Source organism: Mobula birostris, chromosome 6 (assembly GCF_030028105.1).
Source record: "Mobula birostris isolate sMobBir1 chromosome 6, sMobBir1.hap1, whole genome shotgun sequence".
In the NCBI taxonomy this organism is placed as follows: Eukaryota; Metazoa; Chordata; class Chondrichthyes; order Myliobatiformes; family Myliobatidae; genus Mobula; species Mobula birostris.
Window position 1 is genome coordinate 54,492,360 of NC_092375.1, and position 17,259 is coordinate 54,509,618.

General features: G+C 40.0%; 1 protein-coding gene across 1 annotated transcript in view; it reads left to right on the top strand.

Moving 5' to 3' along the window:
* The first annotated feature begins 1,909 nt into the window (after nucleotides 1-1,909).
* The window catches only part of LOC140199065 (uncharacterized), a 75,818-nt gene continuing 60,468 nt past the window's right edge, over nucleotides 1,910-17,259 (top strand). The window contains exon 1 of the mRNA XM_072260513.1: nucleotides 1,910-2,037. Coding sequence (XP_072116614.1) covers nucleotides 2,009-2,037 — 29 coding nt within the window. The 5' untranslated portion in view covers nucleotides 1,910-2,008. The remainder of the gene's footprint in view (nucleotides 2,038-17,259) is intronic.

Genomic DNA, 17,259 nt, shown 5'->3' on the forward strand with positions numbered 1-17,259 from the left:
TCACCCTGCATCCTCTTAGCATCCTCCTCACAGCTAACACTGCCACCCAGCTTCGTGTCATCCGCAAACATGGAGATGCTGCATTTAATTCCCTCATCCAAGTCATTAATATATATTGTAAACAACTGGGGTCCCAGCACTGAGCCTTGCGGTACCCCACTAGTCACCGCCTGCCATTCTGAAAAGGTCCCGTTTATTCTCACTCTTTGCTTCCTGTCTGCTAACCAACTCTCCACCCACACCAATACCTTACCCCCAATACCATGTGCTTTAAGTTTGCACACTAATCTCCTGTGTGGGACCTTGTCAAAAGCCTTCTGAAAATCCAAATATACCACATCCACTGGTTCTCCCCTATCCACTCTACTAGTTACATCCTCAAAAAATTCTATGAGATTCGTCAGACATGATTTTCCTTTCACAAATCCATGCTGACTTTGTCCGATCATTTCACCGCTTTCCAAATGTGCTGTTATCACATCCTTGATAACTGACTCCAGCAGTTTCCCCACCACCGACGTTAGGCTAACCGGTCTATAATTCCCTGGTTTCTCTCTCCCTCCTTTTTTAAAAAGTGAAGTTACATTAGCCACCCTCCAATCCTCAGGAACTAGTCCAGAATCTAACGAGTTTTGAAAAATTATCACTAATGCATCCACAATTTCTTGGGCTACTTCTTTAAGCAGCCTGGGATGCAGACCATCTGGCCCTGGGGATTTATCTGCCTTCAATCCCTTCAATTTACCTAACACCACTTCCCTACTAACATGTATTTCGCTCAGTTCCTCCATCTCACTGGACCCTCTGTCCCCTACTATTTCTGGAAGATTATTTATGTCCTCCTTAGTGAAGACAGAACCAAAGTAATTATTCAATTGGTCTGCCATGTCCTTGCTCCCCATAATCAATTCACCTGTTTCTGTCTGCAGGGGACCTACATTTGTTTTTACCAGTCTTTTCCTTTTTACATATCTATAAAAGCTTTTACAGTCCGTTCTTATGTTGCCTGCCAGTTTTCTCTCATAATCTTTTTTCCCCTTCCTAATTAAGCCCTTTGTCCTCCTCTGCTGAACTCTGAATTTCTCCCAGTCCTCAGGTGAGCCACTTTCTCACCATATCCTGTGATTCTTTGATCAGTTAGTAGATTTCTGGATATTAAGAGAATGAGATAGAGATAGTGTGGGAAAGTGGCACTAAAATGGAAGATTGAGGTTGATTGCCATGAATTCTGAACGGTAAATCCTGCTCTTAATTCTTAAATTATTTTGTTGATAGAAGCTTTAATCTGATGATATATTAATTATTTCTCAGTGAGACTCTGTAATTAATATTTTTTTACCTAAAGATTTATTAAACCTAGAAAAGAAACAGCAAGAAATATTGGAAACAGATAAGAACATTCAAATGTGAACCTAAACTCCTTTGGGAAGAGAAAGAGGCCATTTGTTATTTTATTCCAATAATCATTTCTGCAACATCTTCATTTTGTGGAGTTACAGTGTTACTTTAACCAAACCAAGTCCAATTCATCAGACAAATGCATGCTTTATTTATAATTGGTAGGAACGGCGAAGCAACAATGCTCGAAGATCTGAACGTAGCGCTAACAACCCACAGCAGATCACCGGATAAGGCAAAATTAATAAGTCAAAGCGGTGAAATTTACTGTTCCTTTCTCGACACACGCACTGGGTGCTTAGGGTGATCTTGTTTGGAAGATGCGTTCTGAGTATACAACACATCCGAGAAAAATGAAAGATGCTCTCGGTACACGCTCCAACACCAGACAGAAACATGTCCTAAATAATATCCCTCATGAGTTACAACTGTCCAAAACTGACATATCAGAGGAAATGACGCCCTTATCTTAATTTAACACACAAACTCTCTTCGCCGGGACTAAATCCTGACTTCCGCCTGCTGAGTGCTGCCGCGTTCATAGTTGGCGCCGCACAAGTTTCTCGGCTTCAGCGTTCAGGCGCAGCTCTGCTTTCGGTCCACGGACGTTATGGGAAACTGTTGCAAGAAAGCAGAAAAGTAAGTACACGATGTTCAGTGTCAGTCACCCTCAGTTTAAAAGGCATTCAGCGCCAGGAAATAATGGCGATGGCCAGGTTTAATGCAGTTTTTGACATTTCATTTTCTAATTCATTTACAACGTACATTCATTGAAACTTATATTGTTTTTTTTAAAAAAGCTAGAACAGAAAACGGCGTGTGCTTTACAGTAGGTGACATTTTAGGGACTGAAGTTCCGTTGAGTAATGTATTTTAAAACGTGCGGAATTTATTTTTAGAATAATTTTTAGTTGTCTTAAAGAAGTGGAGCTGTACCGACAGCACCCTAGACAGCCCGGAATGCCCCAGAAACTAGCTGCAAATTATTTCAAACTTTCTGGTGCTATCTGACCAGAGGCTCTTGCATTTTGACGGCCTACAATACCTACATCTTAAAGAGAGATTAGCCTCCCTGTTTGAAACTGTCAATGAAAACTAAAAGGCAAGTCCCATGAAGAACGCGCTTCAACTCTTTGTAGACAGATTGGTCTGCAACAATTATTATTTTTATCGGCTATCTTCCAGTTATAATTGACAGAAATGGAATTTTAAACAACATGACTTTAAAGTCCGAGGAAGGCACAGCTGATGGTTATGCCTAGTTGGTACCACTTGTTGCTTTTCAGTTATTTGTCTCATAAAGGCGGTAGTGAGGATCTATCATGAAAAAGGACAAACCCCTGGACGTGGTGAAATCTTTTTTCTCTAGCATTTCCAGTGAGTTTTGTTTGGTCTCCTGCTGCATACATGGAGTCACCGGGCAGTACAGCACAGAAAGACCTTTCAGCCCATCACATCCATGCTAACAATTGCACTAGCTCATAGTCTGATTTCCCCACATCTAGGCAGCAGCCTTCTTTGCTTTTATGATCCAATTGTTTCTTAAATATGAGAGTACGTGTCTCCACCACCCTCTCTGGCCATGTGTTCCAGGTTTCAACCACTCTTTGAGTTTCCCTTGGATCTCCACTCTACTTCCCCCTCATGTTAATTGTTATGCCCCTTTGTTATAAATACCTTTATGGGGGGGGGGGGAGGTTCTTACTTTCTATCTTTTCATACAAATCCTTTTTTTTACTTGCACATATTGATAGACACGTTTCAGTCCAGATGAAGGGTCTTGACCTAAAGTCCAGTTCGTCCACAGATGGTGTCTGACTCATTGGGTTCTACCAGGAGTTTGATTCTTACTCACTACACATCTGTCCATTTCTTAATTTTCTAGACTTCTATTAGTCTTCCCCACACACCATCCCCCACTCTCCTCTCTCACCACCCCACTCTTTTCTGAGGAAAACAAACCCATCCTAACCAATCTCTTCTTATTACTGCAATGCTCCAACCCAGACAGCATCCTGGTGAGTCTCTTCTGTGCCCTGTCCAGCACAATCATGTAAGGTAAGCAAGCTGGAGAACATCCTGTATGTGTCATATACCATTTCCAATAGCTTTGGTTTGAGACTGAGAGAACTAACTTGATTTCCTGGAGCATTCATTTCACTAGTATCAATTGGTGGTCATTTTCAAAAATGGTTTTTCCTTGCTTCCCCCTTGCATTAGCATGTATGAATCAATCTTATATTCATCAATTACAATTAAAAGTTAATATAAAACCATAAGACATAGGAGCTGAATTCAGGCCATTTGGCCCGTCAAGTCTGCTCTGCCATTCAATCTTGGCTGGTCCTTTTCTTCCCTTCTTCAGTCCCACTTCCTGACCTTTTCTCTGTAACCTTTGATGCCATGTCTAATCAAGAACATATCAAACTCTGCCTTAAATACATCCAACAATCTGGCCTCCACAGGTGCCTGTGGCAACAAATTCCACAAATTCGCCACCCTCTGATTAAAGAAATTACTCTGCATCTCTGTTTTAAATGGATACCCCTCTATCCTGAGGCTGTGCCCTCTTGTCCTAGACTCCCCCACCATGGGAAACATTCTTTCCACATCAACTTTGTCTAGGCCTTTCAACAATTGAAAGGTTTCAATGAGATCCCCCCCCCCTTATCCTTCTGAATTCCAATGAGTACAGATGCAGAGCCATCAACATTCCTCGTATGACAACCCTTTAGTTCTCAGAATCATCCTCTCCAATGAACCCTCTCCAATGCCAGCACATCTTTTCTTGATGAGGGGCCCAAAACTGTTCATGGTACTCAGGGTGAGGTCTCACCATTGCCTTTTAAAGCTTCAGCATCACATCGCTGCTGTTGTATTCTAGACCTCTTGAAATTAATGCTAACATTGCCTTCCTCACCACCGATTCACTGCAAATTAACTTTTATGGTGTTCTACACAAAGATTCCCAAGTCCCTTTGCATCTCAGATTTTTGGATTTTGATCTTCACCCCATTTAGAAAATAGTCTGCATATTTATTTCTATTACCAAAGTGCATTACCATGATTGTATTTCAATTGCCACTTTCTTGCCCATTCTCCTAATCCGTCTAAGTCCTTCTGCACTGTACCTGTTTCCTCAACTCCACCCGTCAGTCTTTGTACAATCTGCAAACATGGCAACAAAACCTTCTATGCCATCATCTAAATCATTGAAATACAGCTTAAAAAAAAAACGAAGCGGTCCCAACACCGACCTCTGTAAAATACCACTGGTCACTGGCAGCCAATCAGAAAAGAATCCTTTTGTTCCCACTTGCTGACTGCTACCAATCAGCCAATACTCTAACCATGCCAGTAAGTTTCCTGTAATACCATGGGTTCTTAACTTGGTAAGCAGCCTCATGTATGGCACCGTATCAAAGGCCTTCTGAAAGTCCAAATATACAACATCCACTGAATCCCCTTTATCTATCCTATGTAAAATCTCCTCAAAGAATTCCATTAGGTTTGCCAGGCAAGATTTTCCCTGAAGGAAACTATGCTGACTTTGTCCTATTTTGTCCTATCTTGTCCTGTGTCACCAAGTAGTTCAAAACCTCATCCTTAACAATTGACTCCAACATCTTCTCAACCACTGAGGTCAGGGTAACTGGTCCATAATTTCCTTTCTGCTGCCTTCCTCTTTTCCTAAAGAATGGAGTGACATTTGCAATTTCCCAGTCTACTGGCACCATGCCAAAGTCCAATGATGTTTGAAAGATCATTACTAATGCCTCCATAATCTCTACCGCTACTTCTTTCAGAACTCTAGCGTGCAGTTCATCTGGTCTGGGTGACTTATGTACCCTTATGTCTTTCAGCTTTTTGAGCACCTTCTCCCTCAACTGGACTCACTTCTCTTCCATTACACCCTTCAACATCTGGCACACTGCTAGTGTCTTCCACAGTGAAGACTGATTTAAAGTACTCATTCAGTTCAGCTGCCATCTCCTTTCCCCTGTTATTATTTCTCTGGCCTCAGTTTCTAGCAGTCCTATATCCTGCGTCGGGCATTTTCATGCCTTACAAGGCGCAGATTGGAAGTCTATGTGGGGCGCCACTCCTCGCACAGACTAGAGCAATGTGTGATTAAGTGCCTTGCTCAAGGGCACAAACACACTGCCACAGCTGAGGCTCGAGCTAGTGACCTTGAGATAACTAGACAAACGCCTTAACCACTTGGCCACGTGCACCTTGTAAGGCATGAAAATGCCCGACGCAGGCCTCTCATGGTCTGAGTCGACGTTCCCTCCCTCCCCTCCCTATATCCACTCTCATCTGTTTTTTTTTGCATACTTGAGGGTGGTAATCAGGGCAGTAATAAGGGTGGTAATCAGAACTGAACACTAGATCAGATGTAACTTAACCTGATCTTATATTTCATGTCATGGCTGATGAAGGCAAGGATTCCATATGCTTTCTTCAATTTTCCCACTGTGCTGCCATGTTCAGGATCCATGGGCTTGTACCCCAAGGTCCTTCTGTTCATCAACATTCCCTTGGGGCCTACCGTTACTGTGTATGTCCTACCCTTATTTAACTTTACTTTTCCAGATATTACATTAGGGAAAGTATTCATTTGCTTTCAGACAAAATTGAACTGTACATTTTAAAAGCTGAGTAAGCTCTTTCGGTGCTGAAATTTTAAGTAAGGCTTAATGTTTTAATTAGATTAGATAGGTTATCTGAAGGCATTATTTTGATAGTTTTGAACACTTACCTCAAATGGTAGAAAATACTTTGATCCAAAGTAAGAATTTAGTGGTTACATCGAAGACTTTCTTCTGTTTTATTTTGTTACTCCCTATTTTACTTGTTCAGCCTATCCTCTCTGCCTTGCTTAGTTCATCTAATTACATTAATATATTGGTGTAATGTGAGTGACTGAGTATTAGATTACAGTACCAAAAATTCTGCATAAAAATTTTTTTATTATATTCATCTTCATTATGCCTAGTACTTAAATTAATTTTTGGTGTGTAATGCTGCCAAAATCTTGGAAATTAAAGCTCAAGAGACCAGCATCTCAGTGGTACTGTGCTGTCAATTGGATGTGAAGAAAGCCAACTTTTCAAGCAAATTGTTTATTTGTATTACTGTCTAATTAAGCCAATATCTTGCACAGTTGTGCCATTTACTGCATCTTTACATCTCAGTTATGATGAATCTGTAAAACTAGGCTTTTGTAGGGTCCTTATACTACACTTATATTAATAATATACATTTATGTAACAACTTTAGCAGAGGACAATGTCTCCAGGTAGATCATAAGTGCTTAGTAAGGCAAATTCAATAATGAAAGAATTATTAAGATGGATGACGAGAAGTTTGATCAATTTTGATGTGAGGTAATTGGAAAACTGCATTTATAAATCAGACGCATATCAATATTTGAAACTTCTCTGCAGGTATCTCTAATTGTAAAAGGATTTCTGTGGGTTTGGGAAAGAGTATATAGATCTAAGGTACATGCTTCACATGGAATTTCTTCCAGAGTAAGGGGACCTAAAACTCAAAGCCATAGGTTTAAAGTGAGAGGGAGGAAATTTAAGGGAGATCCAAGGGACAATTTTTTTTTCACACAGAAGGTTGTGGTTATATGGAATGAGCAGCCAGAGGGGGTGATAACAGTAGATACAACTGCATTTTTAAAAGACACTTGAACAGAAGCTTGGATAGGAAAGGAGTAAAGAGTTGAGGGCCTATTGTGGGCAAATGGGGCTTGCTTAGATATGCCCATTTCTGTGTTGTGCTCTTTGACTCTATGACCCAAATATCAGATATGAATTGTGTAAACAATGTCACGTTTTGGTACAGATGAAATTATAGTGCACAACTCAACTCCCAATTAATTGAATGCAGTTTCAAATGCAGGCAACAGTTACAAGTATTTAAGGTACAATGAAATACGCTAGTGATATGTACAAACTGCATTTCCAGAAAAGTTGGGATATTTTCCAAAATGCAATAAAAACAAAAATCTGTGATATGCTAATTCACATGAACCTTTATTTAACTGACAAAAGTACAAAGAAAAGCTTTTCAATAGTTTTCCTGACCAACTTAATTGTATTTTGTAAACATACACAAATTTAGAATTTGATGGCTGCAACACACTCAACAAAAGTTGGGACAGAGTTAAAATAAGATTGAAAAGTGTACAGAATATTCAAGTAACACCGGTTTGGAAGACTCCACATTAAGCAGGTAAATTGGTAGCAGGTGAGGTATCATGACTGGGTATAAAAGTAGCATCCATCAAAAGCTCAGTCTTTGCAAGCAAGGATGGGTCGTGGCTCACCCCTTTGTGCCAAAATTCGTGAGAGAATTGTTAGTCAGTTCAAAAGGAACATTTCTCAATGCAAGATTGCAGAGAATTTAGGTCTTTCAACATCTACAGTACATAATATTGTGAAAAGATTCAGAGAATTCAGAGACATCTCAGTGCATAAAGGGCAAGGTCGGAAACCACTGTTGAATGTGCATGATCTTCGAGCCCTCAGGCGGCACTGCCTAAGAAACCGTCATGCTACTGTGACAATTATAGCCACCTGGGCTCGGGAGTACTTCGGAAAACCATTGTTACTCAACACCGTCCGTCGCTGCATCCAGAAATGCAACTTGAAACTGTATTACACAAGGAGGAAGCCATACATCAACTCTGCAGAAACGCCGGCGAGTTCTCTGGGCCCGAGCTCATCTCAGATGGACCGAAAGACTGTGGAACCGTGTGCTGTGGTCAGATGAGTCCACATTTCAGCCAGTTTTCGGAGAAAACGGGCGTCGAGTTCACCGTGCCAAAGATGAAAACGACCGTCCAGATTGTTATCAGTGAAAGGTGCAAAAGTCAGCATCTGTGATGGTATGGGGGTGCATCAGTGCCCACGGCATGGGTGAGTTGCATGTATGTGAAGGTACCATTGACTCTGAGGCGTATATTAGGATTTTAGAGAGACATATGTTGCCACCAAGGTGACGTCTATTCCCGGGTCGTCCATATTTATTTCAGCAGGACAATGCCAGACCACATTCTGCACGGGCTACAACAGCGTGGCTTTGTAGACACAGAGTGCGTGTGCTTGACTGGCCTGCTGCCAGTCCAGGTCTATCTCCTATTGAAAATGTATGGCACATCATGAAGGGGAGAATCAGACAACGGAGACCACGGACTGTTGAGCAGTTGAAGTCTTATATCAAGCAAGAATAGACAAAATTTCCAATTGCAAATCTACTACAATTAGTATCCTCAGTTCCAAAACGATTAAAAAGTGTTATTAAAAGGAAAGGTGATGTAACACAATGGTAAACATGCCTCTGTCCCAACTTTTGTTGAGTGTGTTGCAGCCATCAAATTCTAAATTTGTGTATGTTTACAAAATACAATTAAGTTGGTCAGGAAAACTATTGAAAAGCTTTTCTTTGTACTTTTGTCAGTTAAATAAAGGTTCACGTGAATTAACATATCACAGATTTTTGTTTTTATTGCATTTTGGAAAATATCCCAACTTTTCTGGAAATGGGTTTTGTATGTTGATTGCAATATGTTGCACTTTCTTCAGGTCTTGCATGTTTTGCTGACTTCTGGGTATATGCCATAGTTACTGGGCTTTGGAACCCAATGTCCTGAGCCCTTCTACTAACAGAAAAATAAAACCTTTTTAAAAATTGTCAGTGAACAGCAACCTTTGGTGATCCTTGTTTCTGAGGATCTAGCCTGGGCCCAACACATTGATGCAATCATGCAGAAGGTATGCCTACATTTTAGGAATAGCTTCTTCCCCTCTACCGTCAGATTTTCGAAAGGTCCATGAACCCATGAACACAATCTCATTAGCTTTCTTTCATTCTATCTGTTTATCTATCTACCTACCTACTGTAACTTATCATTACTATGACTTGCACTTACTGCTGCCGAACAACAAATTTCACATCCTATGTTAATGATAATAAACCTGATTGTGATTTAGTAAATGACTGTGAAAATCCTGCATTTGTTGAAATCAATGAATATTATCCGTCATGTCAATCGATCTGAGAGAAGATCAGTAAACATATGTCTTAGGATTTTGGTCTTAGGTGAATCGCTGTGTAAAATAAGATAGGGAAAATCAAAAAACAAACTTGCAGATTTTGGATATCTAAAGTAAAGCCAGAAAATGCTGGAAGTACTTAGCAGGTCAAATTGCATCTGTGGGAAGTGAAAAAGAGTCAATGTTTCAGGACAATACCCCTTCATCAGAACTGGGAAAGAATTGGGAAAGAGTGAAGAAGCAGGGAGTCTACAGAATGACTTGGACAGATTAGGAGAATGGGCAAAAATGTGGCAGATGAAATATAGTGGAGACAAATGTATTGTCATGCATTTTGGTAAAAGGAATAAAGGCATAGACTTTTTTTCTAAATGGGGAGAAAATTCAAAAATCAGAGGTACAAAGGGACTTTGGAGTTGGTGTGCAGGATTCCCTAAAAGTTAATTTGCAGATTGAGTCAGTGGTTCCATGGTTCCACTTAATATCAGAGAATGTATACAGTATACAACCTGAAATTCTTACTCTTTGCAGACATCCACAAAAACAGATGAGAACCTCAAGGAATGAATGACAGAAGACATGTTAGAACCCCAAAGCCCCCTCTCCTCCCTCCCACACGCAAGCAGCAGCAAAGCAACAACGCTCCCCCTTCCCCACTTATTTCAGCAGGAAGCATCAGTGCTTACCACCCACCAAGCAAGCCATAGCAAGGCCCCCAAAGAGAGACTGTGATCTGCAGTTCACCCGACAATTGGACATGCCACAGGGTCTCTCTCTCTTACCAACAAGAGACAGAGCTGTCATCCCCTTCCACAGCAAGAGGGGAGACCAACAAAATAAACAGCTTGCTATTACGATGTCACAGACTGCTGAGTCACTTTTATTCTGAGTTTCTCTGATGAGCATTGGCAGCAAACTCTCCCCACCATCACGAGAAAGACAGTAAGAGAGCAATCGCTTGAGTACAGAGGTCTGCAACAGCTGCATCCACTGTTGTGATGTTCTGTTCTCTTGCGATGCATCAGTTGGTGACACTGGCATGGAATCGGCTCGTCCATAAGGCTGCAGAGCCACACCCTGGAAGTGTGCATCTCCCAGGCTGCTCCTAGGGATATTGAAAATGGCTGTTCGGTGAGCTCCGGGAGAGAATCTCATCTGCCCTGAAGAACTGCAGTTGTACATCGTGGACTCCGTCAGAACCTCAGCCACCTTGAAATGGAAAAGAGACATTAAAGGGAAGAATTTAAGCTCTTTTTGCAGATGAGCTTGAAACATTCCGCTCATATAAGGAAGGCAAATGCAATATTAGCATTAATTTCGAGAGGACTAGAATATAAAAGCAAGGTGTAATGATGAGATTTTGTAAGGCATTGGTCAGACCATGATTAAGTATTGTCAGCAGTTTTGGGCTCCATGTCTCAGAAAGGATATGCTGGCATTGGAGAGGATCCAGATGAGTTTTTTTTAGGAGAATGATCCTGGAAGTGAAAAGGTTAACATATGAGGAATGTTTGATGTCTCTTGGCCTGTACTTGCTGGAATTTAGAAAAGTGAGAGGGCATCTCGTTGGAAGGTCTAGATGGAGTAATCATGGAGAAGATATTTCCATTAGTGGGAGAGTCTATGACCAGAGGGCACATCCTGAAAATACAAGGATATCCCTTCAGAACAGTGATGAGGAGAAATTTAGCCAGAGGGTTTTGAATCTGTGGAGTTTGTTGCCACAGGTAACTTTAAAGGCCAAGTCATTGGGTATACAGTATTCAAAGTGGAAGCTCATACGTACTTAATTAGTAAGTGTGTCAAAGTTAATGGGGAGAAACAGGAGAATGAGGTTGAGAGAGGAAATAAATCAGCCATGATTGAATGGTGGAGCAGAATTGATAGACTCAATGGCCTAATTCTGCTCCTATGCCTTATGATCTAAACGCGATTTTATATTGGTGCTTGTAGTGTGAGAAAACCATTTGACTTGTATCTTTTTATTTGCAAGATTTCAAGTGAAGCAAATTATTCTATTGAATTGGAAATCGATGCACTTTTGTGGTCCATGCTAATTATTTAGAAAAGATCTTCCATCTTTTACCCAAACAAAATTTATTACAATTGTAGTCTTTAATCCAGTTCAAGTGAGCTATGTATCATATTGCAAAGATGTACAGCAACAAATAACAATAGAAAGTCAAAGGTAATTGTTTGTATGGAACTCCTGATGTAGTGGAGGATCCTTATTCATTCTCAGAATCTTGATTTCTTGTCTCTAGTTCTTCAGAAATGAGTCTAAGTATAGCTCCAATGCCATACTTAAATTTGCTGTTGACTGCACTGTTGTTGGCCGAATCATGGGTGGTGATGAATCAGCATATAGAAGGGAGATTGAAAATCTGGCTGAAAGGTGCCGCAACAACTTCTCACTCAATGTCAGCAGCACCAAAAAGCTGATTTTTGACTACAGGAGGAGGAAACCGGAGGTCTACAAACTAGTCCTTTTCAGGGAATCAGAGGTGGAGCAATTTTCTTGGCATTATCATTTCAGAGGAACTGTCCTGGGTCCAGCACATAAGTACATTACAAAGAAGGTGCAGCAGTGCTTCTCTTAGACAGATCTGACAAATCATCTAAAACTTTGGCAAACATATATGGATGTGTGGCGAAGACTATACCGACTGGCTACATCACCACCTGGTGTGGGAACAACAATGCCCTTGAACGGAAAAATCTACACAAAGTAGTAGATACAGCCCAGGCCATCACAGAAAAGGTCCTCCTCACCATTGATCACATTCGCAAGGAGCCTGGTTGCTGGAAGATGGCATCCACTATCAAGGATCTCCCACCATCCAGGCAATGCTCACTTTTCACTTCTGCCATCAGGAAGGATGTATAGGAGCCTCAAATACCACAACATCAGGTTCACGAACAGTTATTACCTGTCAGCCATCAGGCTCTTGAGCCAGAGGGGATAACTTCACTCATAACAACACTAAATTGATTCCACAACCTATGGACTCACCTTTATGTACGCTATACCCTGTGCTCTCAATATTTATTGCTTATTTCCTTTTTATTATTTTTATTTTTATTATTCATTTTTTTGTATTTAAAATTTGTTTTGCTTTGCACATTGATTGTTTGTCAGTCTCTGTCCTGTGTGGTGTTTCTTTGTATTTACTGTGCATGCCCACAAGAAAATAATCTCAGGGTGACATATATGAACTATGATAATAAATTTACTTTGAACTTTGAAATTTGAAATGAAAGGCTGTTTTTCAGAAAGTGATTAAGATTTGGCCATATCATTGAATGCTTAGGTATAGATGGTAGCTTTCATCTTTAAAAGGCATTTGTGAACCAAATGGATTCTTAAAACAATTGAGTAGATCTCATGTTATCTGAAACTATTTCAAACATTGGCGATGTTATGAAAGGTTTGTTGATACTAATCTAATTACAAACTAAATAACTATTATTTGTAAGAAAACAATCAATTTAAAAAATCCCTGTCCTCTTCCAATAATTTCTATGTCCTAAATATCCTGCTCCCAAACTCCATTACTTCTGCTCAGTTTCTCAGTAGTCAATGAGAAAATCTGCAGATGCTGGAAATCTAAAGTAACACCCACAAAATGCTGGAGGAACTCAGCAGGCCAGGCAGCATCCATGGAAAAAAGTAAACAGTCGACATTTTGGGCTGACACCCTTCATCAGGACTAATGCTGCATGGCCTGCTGAGTTCCTCCAGCATTTTGTGTGTGTAACTAAATTAAGGTATCAAGTTTCCTTAATTTAATGGTCAAGTTTATAAATAAGTGATAAGAAGTGACATAAATGGGGCATTTTTCCATTGGTTTATCTGAGAACCTTGCACAATGGTTATGATGCTTTGCATATCTGGCTGTGGTTCTTTCTGTTCCGTGCATTCATTTGCAAAATTATACTGTCAGGAAGGTGGTTTGCAAACAATAACTTTGACTAAGCCTTAAGCAAGATGTGAATGCAGCAGTTGTGGTTGCAGTAGAATTCAGACTATAGTGCATGCTGTAGTGCCGTTAGTCCTGATTATATGATGTCACTAGTGTCCTAAGACATTTGTTTGGGTTCTCTAATAATCACTAATCATGTTAAAGAATTGTGCACCAATTCCTGATTATGTATGTTGATGGGTTCTTCCAAGAGTTGTGAGATTTAACTTTCTGTGCCTACCCTTGAGGGCATTAAAATATTACAATTGATCATGGTGCTAAAATTGAACTGACTGTAAATGTGATCCTAAAACATTTATTTATAGAATGACACTCTTTGGTAAACGTCTTTGTGTAGTGTGCAGTTATTCCGGTGATCTGAAAAGCTTTCTGATCAAACATGGAGTTAGGCAAGGCTGTCCTTTCTTCAGTCTTATTTGCATGTTGGACTGCCAAGCCTTTTATCTACATCAGGAAGAAGGGTAATAAATGTGGAGTGATAATCTCAGGTGCTGTGATTTTCAGATCAAACCTGCTTGTGCATTGTAGAGTTACAGCCATAGAGTAATTCAGCATGGAAACATGTCCTTCCACCCTTCTATTCCATGATAACCGAGACACTTCCCTAAGCTGTTGTATTTGCCTGTATTCGACCCAAGCCTCTTGAAATAGTTCCATCCATGAACTTGTTCAAATATCTTTTAAATATTGTAATTCTACCCACCTCAACCACTTTCTCTTGCAACTTGTTCCATATACCCATCATCACCTCCCTGTGGAAAAAAAACTTGCCTCTCAGCTCCCTTTTAAATTGTAACACCCATCCATTTCCCCCCACCTCCCAGCCTCTTCTCCTTTTAGACTCACATATCCTGGGAAAAAGACCTTGAGCCTCGACTTTTCTTGATTTTATAAACCTCTATAATTACCCCTCCACCTCCTTTGCTCCAGGGAAAACCAACCCAGCCTACCCAATCTCTCCTTATACTCATACCCTCCAGACTTGGCAACATCCTTGTGTATCTTTGATGATGTCACAGTCTTCAGATCAAACCTACTGTCAATCTAAAACCAGTTCCAAGTGACCTCCTGGCTTAGAAGTTATTTGAAGGAAATGCATATGTATATGCTCGTTGTGAACTTATCTGACTGATTGTCCACTCAGATAAACTTCTACAGAACTGATAATATGGTTTGCATATGGAGAGACCTGGATGGAACAGGTAGCCAAATTCATGCAGAAATTGGGATTGTAGAAGTTGTTCCCTCTAAATCATCAGGCATGAGGTGCTGTCTGTATTGCACTTGACCAATACGTTACTGTGCTCAAGCAAGTAATAAATTTTCGTATGGTTTTATCTATGTTTATTAAAGCATAATACATAAATCTGCAGAGAAAGGGGTGAAATGCACCCAGTGAGGCCTTCATCCCTCTGGCTGCCTTTGTATTTGGTGAATCAAATGATATGTAGTCCTCGGGTATGCAGACTCTAGATGCTATGGTGTGCTGAAGCTGAAGCTATCTTCTGTGTTATGAAGGATGGTTCTGGCCATATTGCCCAGGACGTTTCCTTTCAGTTAGATTTTGTGTCATTGGTAGAAATGTTCATGGAGAAGAATGCTTTTTGATTTGTACCCAGTCAGGTAGTGGTCTGCACAGAGTGTCCATGAGGCTCTGTAGGAAAAGGAGATGGTGGATTCCGCTTGAGTGCTCTTCAGTCAGATTTTTCAAATGAGTTACAAGGCCTTGTTTGTCTGCTCGTGGGAAGGGCCCTTCTCTGATTCTGTCAGATCCGTCTTGTGTAGCTAGGGTTTCAATGCCATTGAATGTTTCCGGTGAGAAAATAACTCAGTGAAAGTTGTCCTACGGTCTTCCAGTCCAAAAAGCTGTTCATGGCATAGACTAAGGTCGAGCATTGTGTGCTGAAGGATATGCAAAACCTTGCCACAGCCTCCACAAAAGCCTTGCAGTGAAAGGGCCATGATAAAAGGCCCTGATGTCATAGTACATGAAGGACTGAATCCATATAATAAGCCCTCAGGCTACATGCTCAAGGAAAGTATGTCAAGAATAACTGATGTGACAGAGTTTGAACTAAAAATGGTGATGTATGGAATTTATAACCCAGATCCCTTTGTTTATTTGGGGCACTTTGCTGCTTAATTAGGACAGAAGACTTCTGTTGAAGAGTGTCTAACTAGCATCGGTCACGAGCACATGTGTGGCCGTTAGACTCTACACAGTATTTAGTCCAAATACTTATTACATTGTGTCAGTTGCATGAGTTTCTGTTCAAAAAGCAGTGATTTTTGTCACTAATAGTTGGTGAGAGATAAGTCGTAAGACAATTCAGAGCTGGTTTGCACACTGCAGTTTCAAGCATTCAGGCTTGGAGATACCAGAAAAGGTTGGGAGTGTAAATGTAACAATTTCACTACTTCAACAAGTTAGGCACTACAAAGTATTGAAGATATCAACAATCATCTTGAATGTAACAATGAAAATGAAGATATGAAGGAAGCAATCATCAAAAGCATTATTTGAAGGCAGTCTATTGTCTGCACTATGTATCTGTGTGGATTTTGTTCATTTGCTGTCAATGAAAAGTACACGGCAGCATACACTGGATGAATTCCTCCAATGATAACTATTAGAAACTAATACACAGTTCTACAGTACAGTAGTATTGGTAGTGTTCTCATTTGTTCTGTATTTTATTTAAATACTTAATTTGTTACTCAGTTTGGCTCTTTTTTACCTTTTTAACTTGTTCCATGAAACTTTGGCTAATTGGGGTAGCTGTTTAATTGGGCCAAAATGTACTGGACCTGATGGTGTCCCAATTATTTAGAATCCATTGTATATGTGTGTGTATTGTAACATTATACAGATGTTTATTTTATTCATTAAGTTGCAAAATTTTTGAATTAAAGTAAGTAATAGCAATATGGTAAAAATACCTTTTACAGAGGTCTTGGTTACTTAAAATGTTAAGAAGCACTGTGCATTTCAGCTTGCAACTTCAAATTAAACTGTAAAAGTGGCACTGCAGGGATCTGCAAGATTACAGCACAGGATATGTGGTGGTTTGGAAGAAAATAGTTGTTTACTACACAAACATCTATTGTGCCTGTTTTTAAAATGCAGTGTCATTCTATATTATGCGATTAGTCATTAAACAACCATTGTAATTGGAGCAATCATTTTACTTTTTATTTCAAATGTGGACTCAGAAACAGCACAAGAAAAGCCAATCTGAAAAGCATGGTGGGGAAGGCAGGGAGAGAAAACAGAGATTTGCTGTTATGTTTTACTCCTGAAACCTCGCTGTTGCAACAGACCCACTAAGGATTTTGGAGAGAAGGGGTTTGGATAGTAATTTGGTTATAAATTGAAGAGGTGAAAAGGAGGTAGATTGTAGATGAGGGGATGAAGCTGTTTAAAATGCCAGCGGCCTTATGCCAGGAAGTGAAATTGACATCTAGTCATTCAATGGGAAGGGTTTAGAGAGAATAAGGCAGATTTTTGTGGATACAGTGAGCACAGGAAAAACATTATAGGAGACAAGAAAGAAATTACAGTAAAATAGTGACACCTATGAAGAAGTTCAGTTTAAATGCAAACGCGTGCAACAGATTTGACATTGAGATGAAGAAATTCAGAAACCCCTCAAAGCTGCTGAGGCAGGGATGAAGGATTGAAACAGGTTTGTTGATAATGAAGGTGAGTTGGAAGTTATGTTTTTAATTTAAGATTACCTGAAAGCATTGAATATTTTTTGCCAATGAGTCAAGGTTTAATAGTAGAAAATATAAAATCTATAGAT